Below are 23,234 nucleotides of genomic sequence, written 5' to 3' on the forward strand. Positions count from 1 at the left end.
TGCAAATGCTTTTTTCTTTTTCTTTTCTTTTTTTTTTTTTCATTTAAATTGCAGATAAGCTGCAAAACGAGAAAGAAATCAAAAAAGCGTGGTTCTTCTTTGAAACACCCTCCACTGCATGGCTGCAGCCTGCCCCTTCTGCCCCTCCCCACCACATTTTGTATGATCAAGATTTTTTTTTTCTTTTCTTATTTTTTCTTTTTCTTTCCCCCGTTCTGAAAATGCTGTGGGTTTGTTTCATCTGGTTCCATCTCCTGCCATTTTTCAGCTCATTCTTCTGCAGACCTCTCCGTGGGGCTGGAGGCAGGAGGGGGACGAGGGGGTTGCACTCCAGCGCAGATCCCTCAGCTTCTGAATTTGGTTTAAAATGCAAATCTTACCCCCCCCTCCTTTTTTTTTTTTTTTAATGCAATTCATCTGAAGGTGGCGGAGCTGCCGGAGCCCGGGAAGCAGGAGGGGAAGGGGCTGGGCGGGTGGGGGGAATGCATTCCTCCCAGCGCGTCCAGATTTCCTGATGCGTGTTCGCATTTAAATCATCTCCTGGATCTGTTTGAAGTCAGGTGACCGCGGTGCTGTCGGGGATGAAAGCAGCCCTTGGGAGCCACAAGATGATTTTAGTCCCCTTCCCCCTCCCCGCTGAGGATGGATGCTCTTGGGCAGCCTCCATCTTCTGTCCTCCCTTAGGGGCACGGTCTCTGTCGTCCTTCTTTCCTTCTTCTCCTGGTCTTCCCTCCCCTCTTGTCCTTTGTCTGAGTTTGGGTGGCAGCGATGGCAGGTCCTGCGGCTGGTGGAGATCCCGTCCCCATGGAGATCCCATCCCAGTGCACACGGTGGAGGCGTTGGGGGCAGATCTGGGGTGCTGGGGCTTCTCCCTTGCGCCCTGGGGTTGTGTCACCTCCCCCTGCGCTGGCCACAGGGATTCATGCCTGGAGGGAGCTGGGGTTGTCCCCGGAGCAGAGGGGGACATCGGGGGTCCCGGGCTCACCCTCCCTAACTCACCCTGGGGTACCCAGTGCGGGGACCTGGTTGCTCCCGGTCTTTGCTCCTGTGCTTGTGGGGCAGGATGGGTGCCCATTCTGTCGGGAGAGCCTGGGTGGGTGATGGGGGGGTGCGCGGAGCCTGCCCCGCGTGGGAAGGGGCCGTGGGGGCGCATGGCCAGCCCCTGGGGACGGCTGGGTCAAGGGCCAGGCTGTCCCCAGCGGGATGACAGCTCCTCGCTTAGATGCTCACTTGGGTGGCCTTGAGGGGGGATCTGGCAGCTGGGGGGCAGCGGCTGGAGCCCATCCTGCTTGTACCCCCCCCGGCAGCGGGCCCTGCTGGCCCCCACTGGGCCGGGGATGGGGGCAGACGGGGTGGGGGCTGCCGCTTGGTTCTGGAGAGCATCCCTGGGTTGAGCTGGGGGAGAGCGAAAGCTGGGGCTGAAGAACCGGGGAAGGTGCCGGCACGCTGCGGCGTGCGCCGCGTCAGCGCCCAGAGCTGCAGGTGATGGTTCCATCGCTTTGGCTGGGTTTGGGGTGGTGTTTTCAATTTGCCGCCTCGGGGTCCCTAAAAATCAGGTGAGTCGCAGCAAAACCTGCACGGGAGCCCTTCCGCTCGCCTCGGCCGGAGCACGCTTGGTCACGGAGCCTTCCCTAGGGATGGCTGCCATGTAAGCGTCGCTGGCCAAGCCGCAGCGGGCTTTTCTTCTCAAAATTGTCTTTTTTAATGTATTTTGGTTTCTTAAAGAAGGTTAACGCCTCGTGATTTAGTTGCAATAGGCAGACTTGAAAGGAAAAGCCGGGGGGGGGGTTTGGAGGGGGTGAAAATATGTATTTTAAAGTCAATATTTACTTAACGATTGCAGGGCCCCCTCCCCCAGCCCAGCCACGCATACCTGCGGCTTCGCTGGCAGGACTGGCCGGGAGCACACAGCGACGTCAGTCATGGAAGCGGCTGGGATGGAGCAGTGGGTCTGGTTTGAATCTTCCCGTTGGAGGGGGCCGGGTGGAAGAATTGCAAAAATGCATTTGAACTGTTTAGGGATCTTGTATTTAAACGCAAAGCAAACAAATAGGCCTGCCTTTCCCCTGCTCCTTGGAAAAAAATGGGCCCACAAACTTAAGGTTTTGGGTTTTTTAAATGTCTCTATTACCCTGTCCAGCTCTTCGGAGCCGAAGGACCTGGCAAATTTGCATTCCTTGTCAGCTTGCAAATTTGGCACAAACTCCTGCGCCGCGCTGTGCCCCTGCGGTGGTTTGGGGTTTTGGCATCAGCGGCGTGGCTCCCGTACCAAACCCCAGCCCGCAGGAGCCGGGCGGCGCGGGCGAGGGGCACGCGACCCTCCCTGCTTCATCCCTTCCTGGTGCCTGGAGAGTCCTGAGAGCAGAGAAAACAGGAACAAACCGTGGGGTTTCGGAAATTCAGCGGCAAAGGATGGATGACGTGGGGGAGAAAAATGAAGTATGAGGTGACTCCTGCTTTTTGTCTTTGGTTCATTGGGCGACTTGGAGGTTCTTCCCACTTGGTGCCGTGGGACCACATGCCAGGGCTTTGGGGGGTCCTGGGGGGGGGGGCACTGGCTCGGCTGTTACTGGGGAGAGTGGCCCCGGGGTTGTGGTGAGCTGCGGCCAAGTGATGTCTTGAGGGCCGAGTTGACAGGGACGGATGGTGAAGAGGAGGGACGGTGGGACGAAGCTGTGATGTTCGGCTGGCTGATGGGGACAGGCTCTCCCCGCAGAAAGGCAGTCGGCCAAAAGTGGCCAAAATTGGGCGAAATGGTAACTGGGAGCAGAGCAGATCGTAGCAGTGGTTCCCCTGCGCCTTGGCGTGCGTTGAGCCTTCGAGGCACGCACCGGCACAGCCGTTGTGCCCATGTGCTTGCGGTGGCGGTGAGCCCCACGGGGCCGCTGCTCGGCTGATGCCGCCTTTGCTCGCTGGGGCTTCGCTGTGCCCCGCTCCGGGGTCCCATGGCTCCCTCCAGAACAACCTGGCAGATTTTTGTGTCGTTGAGGCGAAGCGCGCCTGTGCGGCGTTGGGAGCATCTGGCCGGCTGTGCCATCCACGTTGCCGCGCCTGGCGGGGGCACGCAGGGTGCCTGGCTGGGGTACCACAGACCACCAGCTCCGTGCTGCCCCTCGGACCCAGCTGCTGCATCCATCCTGGTGGGCGCAGGGCGAGCTGCTGGGGCTGAGCCCGCGTGCTGGGCGGGTTTGCGGCTCCCTGGTGCGGGAGGTGTAAGTGGGGTTTGCAAGCGTGGAGGGGAGCGGGGACGGAGACCTGGAAGGAATGCGGAGTGGGTTTATTTTTCTCCTTCTCACGCTTTCTTCTACGCCCCCCGCCCCCCCCCCCCCCCCCCCCCGAACATCTGTTTTGCAAATCATGCTCATTCCAGTCCGTATTTATGGCCAGCGCTGTTTCCTTTGCAAAGTAGCGGCTGGCCACCCCCTCCCGAGGCGAGGAGGAGGAGTTGGGCTGAAGAGGAAAGCACAGCTTGCTCAGGGAAGGAGTTCTTTAATATTTTTGTGGTTTGCTTCCAGCCTATCTAGGTTTTTGTGCCGTACTCGTCTGTGCACTGAAGGTAATTTGGCGGCTGCTCAAGGTGAAGACCTCCTGCTCGCCAGCCTCCCGAAATAGTCCCTTTAAAAGGAAGTGTTGATTTCTTGCTTTAGGCAAAAATGAAATGTGTTTTGTTGTGTTTCTTTAACAGCCCTTTTTCCCCAGCCCGCTGCACTCCTAACACGGAGCCTCGGGCTGCTGGCATCCATGGGGTGCTGGGGGGCACAGCAAGGCTCTCCTTGGGGTGCTGGGGGGCACAGCAAGGCTCTCCTTGGGGGGGATGGTGGGGGGCACAGCCAGGCTCTTGGTCCCCATCCCGCCTGGGAAGCCCCCAGCTGCTGCTCTGGGGCATCTGCTCCCACCCCGTGCAGGAGAAGAAGGATCCCCTTTCTTGCACCCAAATAGCCATTTTTGGGGCCGTTTTTTCAGTAGAGTTCCCCCCCCCCCGTCCCCTTTGCGTTACTTCTGAGCAGGGATCTCTCCACTCGCTGCCAAAGAGGGACGTGTTTTCCGCGGCCGGCGCTCGCAGCTGTCCTGGCCATGCTCTGAGCCGGCCATTGTGCGCAGCATGAAGGCGCCTTTATTCTCCAAGCCGGAGCTGGAGCTCCGCTCTCCGCTGCCATTGCTGCTTCTGCTGGTGCGGCCGCTTGGCTTTTGGAAAGAAATTTGGCTCCCGGTGAAGGATGCATTAATAGATACCTTCTTTAATTGTCCACCTGGCACTGAGGCATCTCGACACTTACTCTGGGGCCATTGAACTCGCTGGGAACACACTGTGCGAGGACAGAAAGTGCGTGGGGTTGCTGAGAGCCGGCGGCCGAGGGGGAAGCGATCTCCTTCTCTCCCCTGCACGGAGCCGCAGTGGCGGCCGCGTGTGGGAAAACGGGGCCTCGCGCTGCCGAAGCCATCCCGATGTTTGGGGGCGGTGGAGGGGGCACAGCCAGGGATGGGAGATGGGATCGGGGGTGGCTTCGTGGTGGCTTGACATGCCCTGTGGTGTGAGGGGTCCAGGACTGCTCCCCAGGGTCCGCCTGCACCGTGGGAGGGACGGAGCTGGAGCATCGCCACCTGTGAGCAGGGTGTCCTCGTGGCACGTGTGCAGCCTGGTGAAGCGTGTGCGAGCCACGTTTCGGTGCTTGGAAGAAATCCCGCATGTCCCGCTGCTGCGGGGGGGAGCTGGCGGTGGGGGAACATGCTCTGCTCTGGTCCAGGCACAGCTGGGGATGGGGCTGCTCTGCAAGGGGTACGTGCTGCTATTAGAGGTGACTCCTTCAGGCAAGGGACAACCTTCCACGCTGCTGGTTGAGCATCTCGGCTCCAGGATCGGCGTCTCCAGTGCAAAACGAGATCCTGTCCTGGCTCTGGTTTCTCCTCCTGTGTAGACGCAGCCCTGCGGGGCTGTGAGCAGCTGGGATGGGGCAGGAGGCTGGGAACCACTTTAGGGGGGGTTCGCCCTAATCCTGTGGGTCACCTGCTCCCCTCGGGGGCAGGTGAGAGGCCGGGAGCTGTGCTCAGCGCTGGGGGAGGCGGTGGCTGCTGTTGGCCCGCTGGGTTCCTGGGCGCTGGCTGCGGTCGGCTGGGCGGTTGCGGCAGCCGTAGGTCACTTTGTGGCTGCTGGAGACCTGGGAGGATGAGGGAGAGCAGGGAATCCGAGGGAGAGCAGGGAATCCAAGGGAGTGTCGGTTCTTTGCTGTGGTTTTCTTAATGAATCTTGCATTCGGTACGCTTGTGGCTGGGAGATGGAGGTGGAAGATGAGCTCCTCCGGGAAGAGGGGGCGGTGGCGGAGCCGGCTGCGGAGCTGAGCCGGTTGCAGGAGGGGGCTGTCCCCGAGCCCCCAGCCCTGCGCGGCCACATCCCGCTGAAGGAGGGGGACAGGCTTGGTCTCCAAGTCATCTCCCACCTAAAGAAGGTGTGTGGGGGGGGTCGAGGGGCGGCATCGGCTCATAACCAGGGATGTTTCATCCATTTTGATACGTCCAGTCTCCATCTTGATTGCACTGAGCTCCCTGTTGTGGTGTCGAGCCTTTCCCTGGAAGCAACAGCTCCGACACTACTGGTGCTGGTGCTTTGAAGACTGAAGCGATGCAAGGTTTGCAGGAGGTGGTACTGTTCAGTCAAACCAAATGACATCAAACAAAGCCCTTTTGCAGGTCTGAAGAATAATTAGCATCGTTACACGGTGGGGAGAGTTTCCTCCCACCCTTTAGGGACTGGGACTGGGGACCGTGCTGTCTGCGTCCCCTTCCCTCGCAGCATCCCTGCTGCAAAACGGGAGCTGCCGGGACCTGGCTGCAGCGTGTCCCTGGCAGGGCAGGAGCTGGAGAGAAACCGCGGCACCATCCCCGCCTGGTGTGCGCCGCCGGGTGAGCCGGGTCATGAAACGCATGAAACGAGCTGCAGCGGTGGCAGCGGCTCCCGCCCGTGGTGCTGCTTGCTGCGGCTGCGGAAGACCAGGGATGACACAAGATAAATGTTGAGGGAATTGCGCCTGTGTGGCTGCTTTTTGCGTTTAACAAACAGCCACGGTGGCGTTCCGGTAGGCTTTCGCGATTCCCTGCCTTCCCCAGGGCTTGGGCTCGCGGTGTAGAGCAGAAGCTGCAGTCGCTGTGGACGCGTTCACCACAGCGGCTCGCCGGGAGGAAAGTGAGATGCTGAGCGAATGGTGAGCAGATGCCCGAGCCAGCCGGGGCCTCGCCGGGGAGCCGCTGGTGCGGTGCATTGGGCTCGAAGCTGGCGCGGCTTCATGGTGCTTCGCCCCTTCCCCACTGCAGCTCCTGCCTGGGCCTGTGCTGCTGGCAGTGCCGCGGGGCTGCTGGCCCTGGGTGCATCGCGGGCGCAGTGACGGATGCGGTGACCAGTGGTGGATGCGTTTCCCCGCGCTTGGCGCTGCCCCCGCTGCTGCACGTTGGCCGCAGGAGACCCCGGTGTGGGGCCGGCCGCTGACAGCCGGGGGTCTCTGCCTCACCGCAGCCCTGATGCTTTGGCAAAGGGGGAGTCACATAGCCTGGGCTTGGGGGTGCAGTGACCCCCCCTCCCCCCATTGCAGCCTGTGCTGGGGGCACAGTGACCCCCCATTGCACCCTGCCTCTCCAAGGTGCCAGGCTTGGCAGGGCGAGCACCCCAGTCCGGAGCTGCGGGGGGCACCGGGGCTCATCCCAGCTCCGCTCCTGTCCCGTCCTCGTAGTTTTGTGCTCTGCGCTTTTGGTTTTCCTGCTGTTTTTTGTTACGATTTTGTTTTATTTCTGCGTGTCCCAGGGTGGGAGTGCTGGGGTTGCTGCCACCCCCCTCCCCCGCGGGAGCATCCTGGCTGCACACGTGTGTTTCCTGGGCACAGGATGGATGGAAAACCCGTCTTGCTGCTCCTGGCGCTGCTGTCTTTGTGATTTAAAAATGTTACTTTTTAATTTGTTCTCATTTGGGTTTTCTTATTTTTTCCCCTGTCTTTTTTACTGTCTAGCATAGAAAATAAACTGCCTTTGGCTCCCAGGAGCTAATTCATCCAAGTTAAATGATCTTTAAAATCTGTTAGCGCATCATGGATCTCAGTTCCTGTTTTCTCGCAGTGTAATTAATGCTTCAGTTTAAATTTTCTCCTTTCCTTAGGGGCAAGGTTGATGGATCTGATGCCAGGCTAAAACTTTTGCTGAGCCATTAGAAAGAAATCAAACTAAAAGCAATCTAGTCCTTAATTTAAAATTATATATTTTTTTAAATAACTTGTCTTTGGGAAGAAACTGATCTTGTTTATTATCATTATTTCTTTTCTCATCCAGCACCGAAGACATGTAGCCCTAAACAGTTTGCATGCAAAGATCAGATTACGTGCATATCTAAGGGCTGGCGCTGTGACGGGGAAAAGGATTGTCCGGATGGCTCGGATGAATCACCCGATATATGTATGTATGCCTTTCCTTCCTAATAATGTTCTTTTGGTTTTATTTCATCCATTCTCTCATTGCATGGTCGTTCCAGGGTCCCGAACAGGCGGCATCGCACAACTGCTCTACCTCAGCTCCTGTTTCTCCCATAGCACCAGGAGCCCACAGCACCGCGGGGGGTGGGTACCACTCGGGGCAGGAGCCCAAGCCGTCCATCTGTCCGTCCTCCCTTTATCTCCCCAGCCGCTGCTCCAGGGGCCTCTGCCTCTGGGGCCATGATCCATCATAACAAAACAGCCTCCTGGGAACGGTGTATCACTGATTTTATTTTTGTTTTGGGTTTTTTTGTTTGTTTGTTTTGTTTCCATCCAAATTGGCTTACACGAGGAAGGCAGAGTCCTGGAGGCGAGCATGCAGCGAGCTGGGGCGCTGGGCAGGGGCTGCGTGGGGTCGGCAGCATCCCTCCCTCGGGTGGCTCTGACTCTGGTGCCTGGTGTTTAACGGGCGCTTGGGCTGAGGCTGGGCAGAAGGGAAGGAGCAGATCTCTGGGAGTCCTGGGGAACAGCTGGAAAAGCGACGCCACTTTCCCCAGATGTGTTTGGTGTAGGATGCTGTGTTGGTTTTACGTTTTTTGTGCTGGGCTGTTGGGAGCCATGCTACTGCAGCAGTGCCGGCATCCCCAGCGCTGGGGATGCTCCTGCCTCACATGGACAGTTGGGTCCCTCCGGAAGCAAATGGGGAACTGGGCTGGGTTAGATGGGGCACAAGGGCTGGAGATGGAGCAGGTGGGTGGGTGTCTGCGCGGGGGAGTGAGCCAGAGCCAAGCTGGGTACGGTGGGTGTGCTGGTCCCGCCGCACCACGCAGTGCCGGGGGCTCTGCTCCGGCTGGGCTGGAGCAAGAAACCACCTGGTTTTGTCCTGGTTTCTCCTCCATCTGACGAGGGAGGCTGTGCTGCCCTTGTTGCCTTGCAGGAGCAGCCTCATTAGGTTGTTTTACCGTGTCAGGAAAGCAGCTTCAGGATGCCGGGCTGGCAGGGCAACCGCACCAGCTTCATCCCTGCTGCTGCTCACCAGTGCCCAGCAAAATCCTCTCATCCTCTGGCCCAGGGATCCTTCCCAGAGTCCTGCTCCACGCTGTACTTGGCGTAAAGGTCTCCTCCAAAGCAGTTTCTGGTTCGGCACCGGGGTTATTTATTTCTTAAGGCAAAATGATGCAACCGTCCGCTCCTTGGGAGGGATGAGGGGGCTGGGATGGGCTGTCTGGCTCCAGTCAATCAGCAGCCCTGGAAAATTACTGCGGGAGGACTCAGAGGCCCTTCCCTGGCTGGAAGAAATCCGTCCTGATTGACGTATTCACTTGCTGTGCATGTCTGCGCTCGCTTTGCCGCCCCCCATCCCTAGGACAGGTGAACAGAAAATGGGCCCCTTGGATGCTTTTCCCTCTTCCCCTTCTTCCTCTTTCTTCACTGCGAAGGCACCGCTGGTGGGGGCTGGTAAAGTCTCCCCTCAGGATGGGGAAGGCAGCGCCGCACCTGCCTGCTCCGGCTGCTGCTGGCCCTCCGTGAGCCACTCCATTGGTGCCCTCCGCAGTGGGGTGAGCATCGCGATCCCTGCTCCAGCACCCCGCGGGCCGGTGAGGTGCCTGGTGCTGGGAGCAGTGTCCGGCCGCTCTGCAGATGCACCTCATGCCCATCGGTGCAGCAGTTGTGGTCTCGAGGGGTGGAGGCAGGAGGATGCTCTCTGGTTTGCTCAGAGTCCCCCGAGGGCTCGGGCACTCACAGCTCCCACAGGAGGAGGGAGGCTCATTCCTTGGGGAGTGCGGGACCCCCGCTCACCGTGCACCCCTCGCTAGATGCTTCCAGGACAGGCGAGTGAGAGCCTCTTGTAAGGCACAGACTGAAGCCCAGCAGCCTGTTCTCTCTGCTCACCCTGCCAGCACCTGTGGGACAGAGCCCACAGGTTCCATCACCACCGCAGACCCTATGCTTTGGAAACACCTTCCTCCTGGGGAGTGGTTCCTTCAGCGCTGAGGTTTGGGGACCTGGAGGGGCTTGACCTTTCTGAGGGACTCCACTCACTTGCCCCAAGTTGCAGTTTTGAAGCCCCAAGACCTCGTTAGCCCAGGGAGCGCCAGGAGGACACCTGTGCCCTCAGGTCAGGGGCAGCATCGCTGCTGGTTCCTCTGTGCCGGTGGCTGGGCAGCGCTCGGCACGGTGCTGGTGCCCACCTGGGCTGGTGCTCAACTGCACCCACCTTTCCCATGGGCAGGGGGTAGGAGGGGAGGTTGCTGCCTGCTCCTGCCTGCTCCTGCCTGCTCCTGCCCAGGCTTGCACAAGCGGAGTCCAACCTGTCAGCACGTGCGTCACGGAGCCCCATATCTCCGGGATTGCCAGGCAAGCTTTTCTCACGCCACTCCGGCACCGGGGCTTCCAGCAGGCTCTCATCCTTCTTATCTTTTTGGCAGGGAGAGAATGACTTTTATTACTATTATTTAATCTCTTTCTAAGCTCAGGCTGCAAACGTGGCTCTTGCACGCTGCTTGGCGCACCCTTTCACGCCCTGGCAGCGCAGCAGGGTTATTTACATTGCACTAATGTACTCATGTCAGAGTCTCTTGAAACGCCGTCTATTATGTGTGAGGTTTTCCTCCCTGGGGAATCCTTTTAAGTATTTGCTGGCTTTGCTCACGTGTTAGCGGAGCATAGGAAGAGTTCCCTTCCTGATCTCGGTGCTGTGCTTGTGGCTGTGCGAGCGGCTCATACCCGGTTCTTGCCCAGTCGGTCGGGTTTTCAGTCCATGGAGCTTTCCTGGGGGAAAAAAACTTGGACAAGAGCCTCCCTCCTGTTGAAAATCAAAGGAGGTGAGGGGCTCTGAGAAATGAATTTGCTGCGGCTGAGCTACAGCCGTCATCTGGCTGCTGCATCCCGGCTGGCCTCATGCCTGGAGCTCTCCCGGCTCAGCTGGGTGCCCTGGCCAGGCTGGGGCTGTGCCTGCGAGCGGGACGGCCGAGCTGCCGGCGTGCGTTTCTCTGGCCGCGCAGCAGCGGCACCATTTGCTTCACCACAGACGTGCCTGCGGGTCCGTGGCCTTTGGTCGCTTGGCTGTTTGCGAGGATTCAGCATCGAACGGCCCATCGGTCCAAGGATTCAGGTCTCAAATCCCTTGTCTCGCTGGGCTGGCCTGGGGCTGGACCTGTCGGTGGTGTGCCTCTGCTTGGGTCTGGACGTGCCTCGTGAGCCTGTTGTCTGCAGAGCCTTTGCTCTCCTCTTTGTGCGGCGCTGGCACCGGGCGCAGCAGGGAAGCAGCAGCAGGACCTTCCCTGCCTGAGCTCTGCCGATGCTCGGCTGCATCCCGGTGGGGCGAGTGGGACCATCCCGCTCCCAGCGCCTCCTGCCTGTTCCTCCTGTTCCCCCAAATCTCTGCCTGTTTGGGCTGTTGCCAAATCAACTACAGGCTGCATTTACAGGAGGAAGAATTGCTGCTGTTCTTTTTTTTTTTTTTTTCTTTCCATGTGGTTTTTAGAGGTTAAAAATTCCTGTCTAATTCAGCTCCTTGGGGTGTACCACAAGCTTGTCACATGTAATAAATTGGCTCATTTATTAGTGCGCCAACACAGTCAAAAGCAAACAAAGTGGTTTGTAGATTAATCCTGCCCTGTTTGTGATAAGTAGTTTGATCCAGGCTCTTTGCGGGGGAATAATGGACACGGCAGATCAGTTTTGACTGATGAACTGTGCACTTTATTTCAGTGCCTTCATTCTTTTGGCCCGTATATTGATACTACTTAATTAACCCTTAATTTGCAATTACTTGGTGCCTGGACCTGTTGTTCAGCCCCCCGTGAAAAATAAAAGCTGTGAGGTGGCACCTGCTAAGAAATTCTCCTGGGAATTGCCTGCCGGATGCCCTGGATTGGGGCAGGGAAGGAGGAGAAACCCATCGTGGCTGTGACGAAGCCCAGGAGCCCTGAGCTCCGTGTCCGCATCCTGGAGGAGCCTGTCGCCCCAGTGCCAAGCCAGTTGGCTAACTGGAAACATACTGGAATGTGCTTGATGCACAGCCCGTGTGCAGGGGAGCGATCTGGCGTCTGGAGCCCGTTAGGTTTCCGTTCCCCAGGCGCTTCTTATGCAAGAAGGGGCAGGCGTGTGCCAGCGGCCCCGAGTTAGTCACTTTGTGCAAAAGTGGCAATCGAAAGGGGAAACGGTGGCAGGCTGGGGAACGCTCCTGCAGCGCGCGGTGGTTGTGTGCTCAGCGGGGGCTTTCATGCACTGCCCCTGCTGTGGGAACCTCCTGCCCGTCTCTGCGGCAGCAGCGGCGTGCTGGGCTGCGGGGCGGCTTCTTGGAAGGTTTCATGCTGGACTTTAGTCCTGCGGAGGTTTTGGTGCGTTTGGTAAGGGCAGAGGAGGAACCCAGCCTGCTCCGTCGGCTCCTGGAGTAGCTACTTGCTGTTCCGTAGAGGGTTGGGTGTGCAGAAGCGCCTGCCCGGGATGAGCTGAGGGCTCTTGTGCAGGGCCAGAAGAACCCTGCGGTCTCAGCCAGTGGGTCCCACCTGTCCCTCATCCACATTCCCCTCGGTCCTTGCCCAGTGGAGTGAGATGGGCTGTTCCGCCCGCGCTCTCCTGGCTGCAGGCAGCACAGGCAGTGCAGGCAGCGCAAGCCCTGCCTGTCCTTGGGGCAGTGCCCCTGCAGCTGCCTCTGCAGAAGGGGCTCAGGCTACACTGGAGCAGGAGAGGAGCCACCCCCGGCTCTAACCTGGGTCTCCCGTTGGTGTGGCCAGCTCTGTGCTGCAGGCTGGGTGCCGGGGCGGCACTGGGTCATGGGGGACGAGTCTGGGGGAGAAGCACCAGTGGAGCCCTGCAACAGGGTTGAGCTGTTGGGCTGGAGGCAGGAGCCAGGGCTGCCTGCGCCTGCCTGGGATGTTCGCAGTCCCGATGTTCTTCCCTGGGCTTTGTGGTGCCCCGCGGGAGCAGCACCTGCCGGCAGCCTGAGGACCGAGGTTAAAAGCAGGTCTGGTGTAGCTGGGCAGAGCGCGCCGGGAGGACACGGAGCCCTTGCTGGCCGGGGCAGGAGCGGTGCTGGATGAGGCTGTGCTGGCACGCGGAGTGCTGGGCTGGACCCTGCAAGCTGCGCGTGATGCAACGCTCCCTCTCCAAGGAGAGTTTCAGCTTATTTAGGACAAGCTCCACCGGTGGAGTCTTAGATGAAGGTGACTGCTGGTCTCAATAAGCTGTCTAAAACGGGACCGTGCCTGGACAAAGCGCTCGGCGTGTGATGTGCTGCCGGTGCCCTTCTCGGTGATCACCTGGCGCTTTGCCTGCCGTGAAGGAGGGGGTGGTCCGTGGGGAGCTCGGGGAGCTATTTCTGCCACCGTCTCAGTGATGTGCTGCCTGCCCTGCCAAAGCGAGGGCCAGGCACAACCGGCCCCTGCCTCCCCGTAAAACGGGATTTCAGTACTTCGCTTGCGTGCCGCCGTTGACTCAGCAAGGCGTGGTGTTGGCTCCGGCGAGAGCTGGCGAAACGCGTATTCAGCCCTAAAGCAGAACTTGGGTTTGGGGCCAGGGAGGAGAGGGAGAGACTGTGGAGGGGACTCAGGCTTTGCAGGGCTTCTGGTCCGCGTGCCGTGCCGGTGGGCTGCTGGCCCCGAGCCGGCACTGTGCCGTGGGTCACCCATCGGTGCGGCACCCCCAGGCAGCTGCCAAACTGTTAGAGCCAAGATGGTGGTGGAGCTTCTAACGGGGTTTCAGGTTGTTAATCGATTTACGGTGTGTTTTGTTGTTTGTCTCAGTGCCGTGCTTCTTTTCAGAGAAGCTTAAAAATAAAGCCTTGCTTCCTTTGTAATTTTTCTAGTTTAATAACGGAGATTAAGTCTCCCTGGGTCGCGTAGCCCTGGCTCTTACCGGCCCCCCTCAAGCCGGCCTTACAGTGGCCCCCGAGCGGGGAGCGGGCTGGTACCTGAGCAGGGGGGTGCTTGGCACGGGGGGAGCCGGGGGGCTGGCTGTGCTCGGGGGGCTCAGCCTGACCCTGTGTGCTCCCTCCCCCCAGCAGCCAGGGGTGCCCAGAGCCGTGTGTCCAGGCAGCCCGCAGTGGATGTCACCCATGGGAACTTGAAATGGGGACTCTGGGGCTGCGGAGGTCTGGGGTCACCTTCCTCCTGGGATCCCGGCCCGTCAACCCGGCTGTTCCCGAGGGTGGGCACATGTCTCCTGACGGCGGTTGGTGGGGCAGGCCAAAGGTCCCTGTTCCCCCCCACCCCGGGTCTCCTCGCTTTTTGCACGATGCTGCTGCTCAGGCTGCTGCGGGGGCGATGGAAGAGGCAAAGTTCACACCAGATGGGTCGTGCCTGTCCTCCCCACGGAGCGGTGCGGGCAGCGGTCCCACCTGCTCTGAAAGGGGAATCCAGTGGCTGTTAATGAGCTTCCCCCAGTGAGGGCTGGGGGTGCGGGAGTGGGCAGAGCCCCCTGGTTTGAGCCTTTTCTGGTGACCTTTTCTGGCCTTGAGCTGCCGTGGCAGCCAAGGGGATTTGGGACTGGCCTTGCTGGGTGGGAGCTGCTTTTGCTCTGGGGCACGTGCCAGGCAGGGGAATCCAAACCAAGGAGGATCTAATGTACGTCTGGGCAGAGGGAATCAAAGGGTGTTCACACGTTTGCCACCGGCGTGGTGCTTGCCTGCTGCAGAAACGTTCCTATGAACATCCCGGGGAACATTCCTGAACCCCTGCATCTGCCCTAGGAGCTTTTACCCAAAATCTTGCTGTGCAAGGCCACGTCCAGCAGGTGATGGTCCCTGCTGGAGAGCCACGGCACAGTGACGTGGGGGGCTGAGAGTTCCCTCAAGTTTTGGGTGTTTCCTCTGGGCGATGGGGTTACAGAGCCCTCATACTCTCCCTTTGGTGACACTTCTGCCTTCTGCTGTCTTGCAGGTCCTCAGAGCAAGGTGTCTCGATGCCAGCCCAACGAGCACAACTGCCTGGGCACGGAGCTGTGCATTCACATGAGCAAACTGTGCAACGGGCTCCACGACTGCTTCGACGGCTCCGATGAGGGGCCGCACTGTCGGGGTAGGTGTCTGGGGGGTGGTGGTCAGAGAGGGGCTGCGGGCAGGCGGGCTGCCCCACGAGATACCGCCCTTACCTTTCCCTGCCCCCACGGGAAGTCGTGAGAGCCCTGTTTGTCCCTGGTTTCTTGTTGTACGGTGTGAGCCGTGTGTTGGTTTTGTTCAATGGCTTCACACCCGTGCCACCACCGCGCTCGAGCTCCCCTCTCGGTGCCACCACCGCGCTCGAGCTCCCCTCTCGGTGCCACCACCACGCTCGTGCTCCCCTCTCGGGGCTGGGCACAGCCGGTAGCAGACCCTGAGATCAGCCAGAGCCGCTTGCAAGCGAAATGCCCGTCATTCCTGAGCCTGCAGGCCATTAAATAGCTGCATTGTCTCCTGGGCTTAAAAGCTCGGAGGGCTGGGGTTCTGCATCAGATAGGAGAGACCAGTATGGTTTTTTCCTAATTTCCAAGAGCTTTGTTCCCCCTCCTGGCCTGTCCCTGGTTGCTAATCCTGCTGGAAAACTCTCCCTAAACCAGTGGGCTGGCTTGCTGGGGCGCAGATTAGTCGCTCAGAAACGCGTGTCCTGGGCTGACCCCCGGGGCTCGGCAGCTCTGGGTGAGCAGCAGCCAATTCTTCTCCCCAGCCCTTCCCCCGCCTGGGGCTGCTGCCCTGCCCAGCCTGAACCAGGTGCGGACACCCTGCCCCAAGGGCTCCCTCCGGGGCTGGGATGGGGCTCCCGGGGAGCCCAGGGCGGCTTCTGCAGCTGTGCCTGAGCTGACAATTAATATTTTGCTAATAGTTCTCATTACTGAAGCGGGGTCTGATTTTTCACAGCTGGGCAGCACGTGACCCGCGCGCACGAGGCGAGAGCTGGCCCCGTGTCGGGACAGTTGCTGCTCGCAGGTTTGGGCACGCGGGGGATGTCAGCCCCGGTGTCAGATGCTGGGGTCCTCCCTGCCCGCCGGCTGGCTGCCCCGGGGTGCCATTTCCCCACAGCTGGTCGCCAGCCCCTGCCTGCCGCTGCCCCGGGCTTGGGGAGGTGACTTGTCCCCCCGCTCCGTGGTCCGGCTGCTGGACCACCTTGCCGCCCTGCCCCGCTCCGCTCGCTGCTCCTCCCGCCCGGGGCCGCTCGCTCCCTCTGTGTGGGCAGGTTTGTCCCTCATGTCGAGGTGCCAGGGAGCCACCGCAGCCGACATCTGCCAAAACTCCCCCCATCGTCCTCCTCCTGCAGACCCGGCATTCTCAGGGGGGGTTTCTTTTTTGGGGATGCGTGTGGTGCTTTAGCTGAGAGATAAGAATCTGAAATGAATATCTGGGTCTGGCAAAGCTGATAAACAACTCAGCTGGGCCCTGCCTGGCTTATTAAATATGGTTCCACGTGCGAGGAGCAGGATTTGCGCAGTGCCTGGGTGCTGCTCCCCCGTCAGCCCCAGCTGCAGAGGGGCACATGGAAAGTGCTGGAAGGTTTTGGTTTGGAGAGGCTGGTGGCCGCGCAGCTGCCGTTGCCCCTCTGCCGGCAGATTTGCTGGGACCCAGTTCGATGCCCTCCGAGCACCCAAATGACTGGGTTGGGCAGGGTGAGGAGGGGATGGGAGAAAATAAAACCCAACATAAACCAACCCCCCACCAAAGGGCTGACAGCGTGTCCTTCAGCAGGCTGAGGAGGCCAGTTGCTAAATGGCCTCGGTGAAGTTGGGGGCTGCTGCTGTGTACCAGCAGAGCGAGGCGGGCAGCCCTGGCCTCCCCCCGCGCAGGTGGGGGCTTTATTGGTGCTTTTTACGACCGCGAATGGAGATGAAGGTGCAGGAGGTGCTGAGCCAGGAGACCACATCTCTGGTCCCAGCTTTGCCCTGGGATAGCCAACCCTGACCTTGACCTTGACCCTGACCCTGACCCTGGGGCTGTGCCCCCTCTGCAGGGGGATGGGCGGCTGCGAGCACGGGACTCTCCTGTGTGCTTGGCAGCTGGCTGCCTGCCCGAGCGCTCCTCTGCTGCCCGCACCACAGCATCTCTGGCGCAGAGTGGTCCCCGGGCAAGTAACACGGAGAGAACATGGCCGAGAAGCTCACCCTGAAGTCTGTCTGGGATCCGTGTCCATTACGGCCCCCCCTTCCTCCTCTGAGGGTCTCCATCCTTCCCTCCCCACCACGGAGCAGGGGACAGCGTGGAGGCCCCCAGCAAAGCCTGCTGGGGTGCCTGGGGGTCCCCGTCACCCAGTGCTGGGGCTCAGGCATCCACCCTGTTCCTCACCTGAGCGTCCCTGCTCACACGTCAGTGATGGCCTTTCTCCTTGGTCTTCCCTGTCCCCTCAGAACAATTAGCAAACTGCACGGCCCTGGCCTGCCAGCACCACTGCGTGCCGACGCTGAGCGGACCAGCCTGCTACTGCAACAACTCCTTCCAGCTGGCCCAGGACAGGAGGAGCTGCAAAGGTCGGTACCGGTACGGAGCGCAGCGGGCAGAGCCGTCGTGGTGCCCTGCAGCCAGAGGGACCTGGGGGCTCGGCAGACCCTGACCTTCAGGGGGGAACACGGGGGGCTGAGGGGATGGGATGGGGCTCTGCCTCCCTGCTGCTGGCGTGGATGCAGCTCCTGAAAGCCCGAGCAAGGAATATCGGGCGGGAGTAAAGGGCTTTGCCTTTGTGCGCGGAGTCGGGGGCCATTGCCGGGCTTGTACGTGCTCCCAGTGCCTGTGCCCCAGCGAGGATGCTGGAAAATGGGAGAGGGTCGGTGAGCAGCGATCAGATCGGTGCCATGCCTGGGAACAAGTCTGGAAGTGAGAGATTGCGGCGGCTCCGGCTCTTTCATTTATCTGAGCAGAGGTGAAAGGCGCCTTTATCAGCTCCTGCACGCACCTCTGGGGGCAAGAGCTCCCCAGCGGATACTGTTCTCTCATCTGGCAGAAGAAAGAGCAGCGTGCAAGGCAGGGGTTTGGGAGCGAAAGATTAGAGAAATTCAGACTGGAAATTTAGGCGCAGATTTTGCAGAGAGCGGGGGAGGGCAGTGGATAATTAGGCCTTGAAAAGGCTCAGCTGGGAGGCAGGGATTGTCCCTTTGCTGCCTCGCTGCTGATGCTGGAGCAGAAAGCGGGGGGCTACCCGCAGGTGTTGTGGGGTGACGCTGGCCAGATATTCCTCTGGGGGCTGGGGATCGTCTCCTCCCCTGCAGCTCTGCCTTGGAACGAGGGCTCCCCCCTTTTCTCCCTCTTAAGGCAGCGAAGGAGAGATGCTGGCTGGTCCAAACCCTGGGGTTTGCCTTCTTTTCCAGACTTTGATGAATGCACCATCTACGGGACCTGCAGCCAGACGTGCACCAACACGGAGGGCTCCTACACGTGCAGCTGCGTAGAGGGATACCTCCTGCAGCCTGATAACAGATCCTGCAAAGCCAAGAATGGTGAGATCCTTGGCAGGACGAGCATATGGCTTCTGGGCAGCTCTGCAAACCGTGGCCTCCTGCCCTATGTGTAGCCTTGCCCCTGGGTCTTCCCATCAGGGTGCTCTCCCCTGGGGACTGTCTTACCTCCTTGCCCATGCTGGGCTGCACGTCACGGTCTTGTTCTCGCTGGAGCAGGAGGGCCGGGCCGCAGGCTGACACAGCATCGCCGCCACGAGCGTTGGGTGCTGTGCCATGACCACCCTTCTCCCCTCCTTCCCCCGCCAGAGCCTGTGGACCGCCCTCCCGTGCTGCTCATCGCCAACTCCCAGAACATCCTGGCCACCTACCTGAGCGGAGCCCCTGTGCCCAACATCACCCCCACCAGTGCCAAGCAGACCACAGCCATGGACTTCAACTACATTGAAGACACGGTGTGCTGGGTTCACGTGGGCGACAGCCCCGCACAGACCATCCTCAAGTGTGCCAAGATTCCCAACCTGAAGGGCTTCGTGGAAGAGCGCTCCATCAACATCTCCCTTAGCCTACACCGTGAGTGCATACTCCCCTTCGGACCTTGCCCTCACTTAAATGGTTCCTCCTCCTGGTTCTTGCTCCCCCCAGTCCCCATTTTCCCTGCGACAGCCTGAGCGTCCCCAGCCAGCGGTGGGTGAAGCAGGGGTGTATTTTGGCAGGAGGTGGCTTTCCACGGGGCCAGGCACCGAGGCTTCAGCGCAAACATAGCTTTTGGCTTTCCTTTTCCTTCCCTCCTATTACTTCCTGCCAGTTTCATGATTTCTTTGCACATGAGGAAAAACAATCCAGCGAGGAGCGGAGAGGGTACCTGCGTAGCGTGCTGGGGGACAGCAGTTCTTGTTGCTTCCTCGTGGTTTTCGCCCGCTGCTCCTCTGGCCAAACCAAACGTCGGTCCCCACCCCAAGCAGTGACTGAGAACAAAACCCCCCGACCAAAAAGTGCCTCCTGTGGGGCGGCTGCCTGAGTCACCGGCGTGAGTGGCAGATGTTGGTTTTATTCTGCTTGTGTCTTCCCAGCCGTAATGAGTGTGGTTACAGCTCTGCCTCCTGTACGGGCTTGCTGGTCCCAGTTCAGCAGTCAGAACAGGGAGGAGAGTTACTTGCTGGGATTTCGGTGCTCTTTGACTCGAGCCCGTGCCCATGCCTGCTCTCCTGAGAGCCTCTGCCCGGTGAGGGGTCCCGGCAGAAGCCGTGGGCTTCCAGGCACCTTTCTTGGGTGCTGCTGCAGGTGCAGGGCGGTGGGGTTGGTGAGATCCCCCTGAGAGGGGAGGTGGGGGGGGTGCCGTAGCCGTACAGCCAGGATGTGGGAAACCTCTCCCAGTGTTGTCGCTGATCTGCAACCTTGAAACCAGAGACCCAGTCAGTCGGGGTGGGACTGGGGGCACCTGGGATTTGCAGTGCGTTTCCGTCAGGTTTTGCAACCTTCTGCTTCCCTGGCATCATCCTCCTGCTGCCTTTCGCCTCCTGAAGTTGGGGGTGCTCCCAGGAGAGACTCTGCGGTGCCTGATGCCAGAGGGATCCCCTCCTTTCCCGGCGACGCGGGTGTTATGGGATGAGCAACAGCTAACCTAGCGAATTAGATGAACATGTATGAACTGATCTTTGCAAATGAGCAAAGGTCTCGGGTGGATTGTGGCGCCGAGGGCGTTTCTCTGCCGAGGGCGATGTCACGGTGCCCGGCTGCCGAGGGGGACCCGGCTGAAGCACGGGGTGCAAGCGGGGGACCCGCAGGCCCCTGCCGCCCCTCGGGCTGCGCTGGCGCTGGGGCTCGGCAGGCTCTGGCCACTGTGCCCTGCCGAGGGTGTGTGCAGCGTGGTTAGTTTGAGCTTGCAATGTGTATTTTTAGGGCAGTGTGTATTTTTAGGGAGAGGCCTCACCCTTTGCTCTTGCAGGCGATAGCCTGAAATTAGGCAGGACGGGGCTCGGCTCTGCTCTCCCCTCCCCCCCGCGATGGTTTAAGGGGGTCCCTGCTTCTATGTGCTCCTTCTGGCTCCTCTCCTGAGGCTTCCTTGGGCTGAGTTTGGCCTCCCGGTGGCTCACCGGGGGGCAGACCCCAGCATCGTGTAAAAAGCTCAGGCTGCGCACTTGTCACCAGCGCAGGTTTAATGTGATTTCCACCGCCGAGGCTGTGGGTCACATGTGGCGCGTGAGCCGAGAGCTGCAGGACGGCCCGGGGGGCTGTGGAACCGCTGGGTCTGGGGGAGGCTTCAGGCTGTTCCCGAGGTCAGCCCGGCCGCCTTTCTGCAGGGGGTCCCCACACTGTGGGGGTCCCCAGCTCTCCGGGTGCCCTCGGCCAGCTGCGGGTGCAGCAGCGGCAGGGCTCGGCGACCCGGCTCTGGCGCGGCGGTGGCTGTGGCAGGAGCAACCGTGGTGATGGGGAATCCGAGCAGGGTCAGGACCTGCAGCACTGACCGCGGCCCCGCGGCGGTACCCGGATGAGGTTGTCAGCCTGGCCGGCTTTTGGGGTGGTGCCTTGGGCTGCTCCAGCTCCAGGAAGTTAATCTGAGACAGGACCTTTTAATTGTGTTCAGGACAGGAAAGGAACCCGTAATAAAGAGCATGTTCGAGTTCAGACAAGAAAAAGGTGCCTTGCCTTGCTCAGCCTCCTGATGGGTTGCGATAGCTCCGGGTGGGAAGAAGGGAATCCAGCTGACCTGGGTGGGAAAGCACCTGCCCTTGCCCCGGGATGAGGGAGCAGCCGCATCCCCAGGGAGGGGGGGACCGGCGGCTCCTGCGTGCTCCCCGCTGCTGCTGGGTGCTGGCTGCTTGCAAGGGAGCTGCGGTGGGGTCCCACCTCCATCGGCGGGGTCCCTCCTCCTGTGTGGAGCACGAAACAGCCTTGGGTGTGGGCTGCGGAGCACAAGCGCATGCTCGGCTCTGATTTTCAGCTCCAGAGGTGGGCTGGTGGTGTGGATGTGCCATCAGCCTCCTGGCCTGCGGACTGCGCCCTGGTGGGTACGTGCTGCCTGGACAGCTGCGCGTCGCCTGCAAGCGCTGCATTAGTAATAACAATGCAGTGCACCTCGGAAGGAGCGAGAACATGGCTCCTGCATCTCTCCCAGCAGATCTTCCTCCTGGCCAGGGAGGGTGTGATGAAGGACCTCCATTAACCCCCTCCGTTAACCGGCTCTGAGCTGCCGCTTCTGCCCTCCCTTGGGTTCGATGGTGGAGACTTGCGGTAGGGCACATCTCAGCAGCGCTGCAGGTGCTGTTCGGGGCAGGCTGGGGGGCAGAGGGGGTGGGAGCAGGGCTGCCCCAAGCTGCTCGTTGGCTGTGTGGCGCCGGTTGCTTTTTATTCCCATTTGCCCAGGGAATGGTCCTTACCCAGCTTTGCTGCACGCTCCCGGCAGGCTGTGTGCGCCATATTTGACAAGCGGCTGCCGGTGCGGGCTGCGTGCCTTCCCCTGGTCACCGTGGGTTGGTGACACGCGGGGAAATGTCCTCGCAGGGTTTGTCCGTGAGCACAAACGAGTTGGAGACATGAGTTTCCTCCCGCCCGGGATCTGGTGCTGGGGGTTGTGATGACGAGATAATGTCACTCCCTCGCTTCTCTCTGTCAGGACACTGGAGAGACCTGTGAATCCAATTAGTGGTTTCCCTCTTTATTTGCTTCTTTATGGCATTATCTGCTAACAGCAGGAGTCAGGCTTCCCTGGTGCCTGCTGCTAATGGGGCTTGAGTTGGCATCTGATGGGGGAAGACTGATGCTGAAGAGCTGGAAATTAGCAGCCCCCAGCTGTCAGGGGTAGGTCTGGGCTGGTGAGATGTCACAGCCCAGCTCTGATAGCAGCTCTGCTTCCCTGCCTTTCTGTCCCCACTCCCTTCCTGCAGAGAGATTAGTGTCACTTGTGTTGTGGGAGATGTGTTAAATGAATGCTATTAACAGGGCTTGGCAAGACCGACGGTACCCTGAAGCTTTGCTTTTCCCCTGGTCCTTGCACTACTAAACCCTTTTCTCTACCCTCAGCCTTGAGTACCGATGCACTTTTTTGATGGTGCCTGTCCCTTGGTTCCCAAACAACGTGCTGCCCATGGACATTTTTCACAGGCAGTGATTTTCTCCGTTGATCTGAGCTGGCCGGTCCCCCACCCCCAGGTCTTTTTCCAGGGACACACTAAAAAGCAGAGGCTGGTGAAGTCTTCCATCTATTTCTGTTATAAAAATCCACCTCATGTTGGAATTGAATTATTTCTCTCTGCCATCAGTCGGAGCCAGCTGCGGTGGCTGGGAAGCCCTGGGCACCTCTCTGGCACAGAGGTGACGGGGGGACGCGTGGGGCACGGTGCCGGTGGCCGTGGCAGCTCCTGGCTAGTGCTGGGGACGGGGGACTCGGAGGTGGCACCTTCCCACCCAGCCCCTGGAGCTCGGCTTCCCTTGGGACGGCTCCCTGGCTGCTGAGCGTCTGCTGGAGCGCCCACCGGGCTCAGCCCCGTCAGGAGGACAGGACACGAGCATGCGTGCGGCGGTGCCGGGGGGGGCTCGTCCTTCCTGCCAACACTGAATTGCAACAAGGGGAACTTGTCCTTCCTCCCTTCCCGCTCTCCCTCTCCTCTGCTCCGTGTGAAAATCCAGCGCTGTTTCTGACCGGGGAGGATCCTGGCAGGCATCGCACATCCGCTCGTGCTCAAGGACAGACAGGCGTGTGCCTGCGTGGGGGGAGAGCCGTGCTCCGGAGTGCGCCCAGGCTTGGCTCCCCCGGCGCCTGCTCCGGAGCAGCTGAGCATCGCTCAGGCGGGTTCCCCGGGAGCCCCCCAGCCCCTGTCAGCCCAGACCCCTCCAGCCCCAGCCTTGCCACCCGCGAGGGGCTGGGGACAGCTGGTGCCCAGGGCAGGTTTTGCTCTGAAGTGACAGCGCTCACGTGCAGGCGTGAAGGAGGGGGGAGCCCTGCCGGTGCCTGGCAGGGGGCTGCTGCCGGTCCCTGCGGACCCACCTTGCTCAGCCGCTAATCCCTGACCTCCGGGGATTTCTGATCCCGTGGGTTTTCTCAACCAGATTCCAACCGCCACGTGTTTCCCCGAGACAATGTCCTCATTTGTTTGGAGTTGGGCTTCCAAAGAATTCCAAAGCAAAACAACACACCAAAAAAAATAATAATTTTTTTTTTTTTTTTTTTTTAAATCTGCTTCCAGGGCCTTGTGCTGCTCAGCCTTCCCGGCTGGGCAGCTCATGGCTTGGCACTGCCCGGCCAAAGGGGCGGGGGTGGGGGTACGGTGCAGGTCCTGCCAGGATGCAGCCGCTCCCTGTGCCGGGTCCTGGCTGGGGTGGCAGTTGTCTTGATTATACCTGTCCTGCCGCCATCTCTGCTAAGATGGTGTGTGCAAAAAGCTTGCTGCATCCCAGGGCCCACCCGGAGACCTCCGTCCCCCAGCTCTG

At 60.2% G+C, this 23,234-nt stretch overlaps 1 protein-coding gene across 6 annotated transcripts in view; it reads left to right on the forward strand.

The window, feature by feature from the left end:
• The window catches only part of LRP1 (LDL receptor related protein 1), an 89,022-nt gene that overhangs the window by 10,402 nt on the left and 55,386 nt on the right, over positions 1–23,234 (forward strand). For 5 of the 6 annotated variants that reach the window (XR_008819042.1, XM_056322194.1, XM_056322195.1 and 2 more), the window contains exons 2-6: positions 7,309–7,431; positions 14,333–14,470; positions 16,764–16,883; positions 17,718–17,846; positions 18,114–18,377. Coding sequence is in view for 5 of the 6 variants with exons in the window: in XM_056322194.1 (XP_056178169.1) it covers positions 7,309–7,431; positions 14,333–14,470; positions 16,764–16,883; positions 17,718–17,846; positions 18,114–18,377 (774 nt within the window). In the remaining variant the exon portion in view is untranslated. The remainder of the gene's footprint in view (positions 1–7,308; positions 7,432–14,332; positions 14,471–16,763; positions 16,884–17,717; positions 17,847–18,113; positions 18,378–23,234) is intronic. The other variant, XM_056322199.1, reaches the window with a different exon arrangement.

This window comes from Falco biarmicus, chromosome 19, assembly GCF_023638135.1.
Source record: "Falco biarmicus isolate bFalBia1 chromosome 19, bFalBia1.pri, whole genome shotgun sequence".
Lineage (NCBI taxonomy): Eukaryota > Metazoa > Chordata > Aves > Falconiformes > Falconidae > Falco > Falco biarmicus.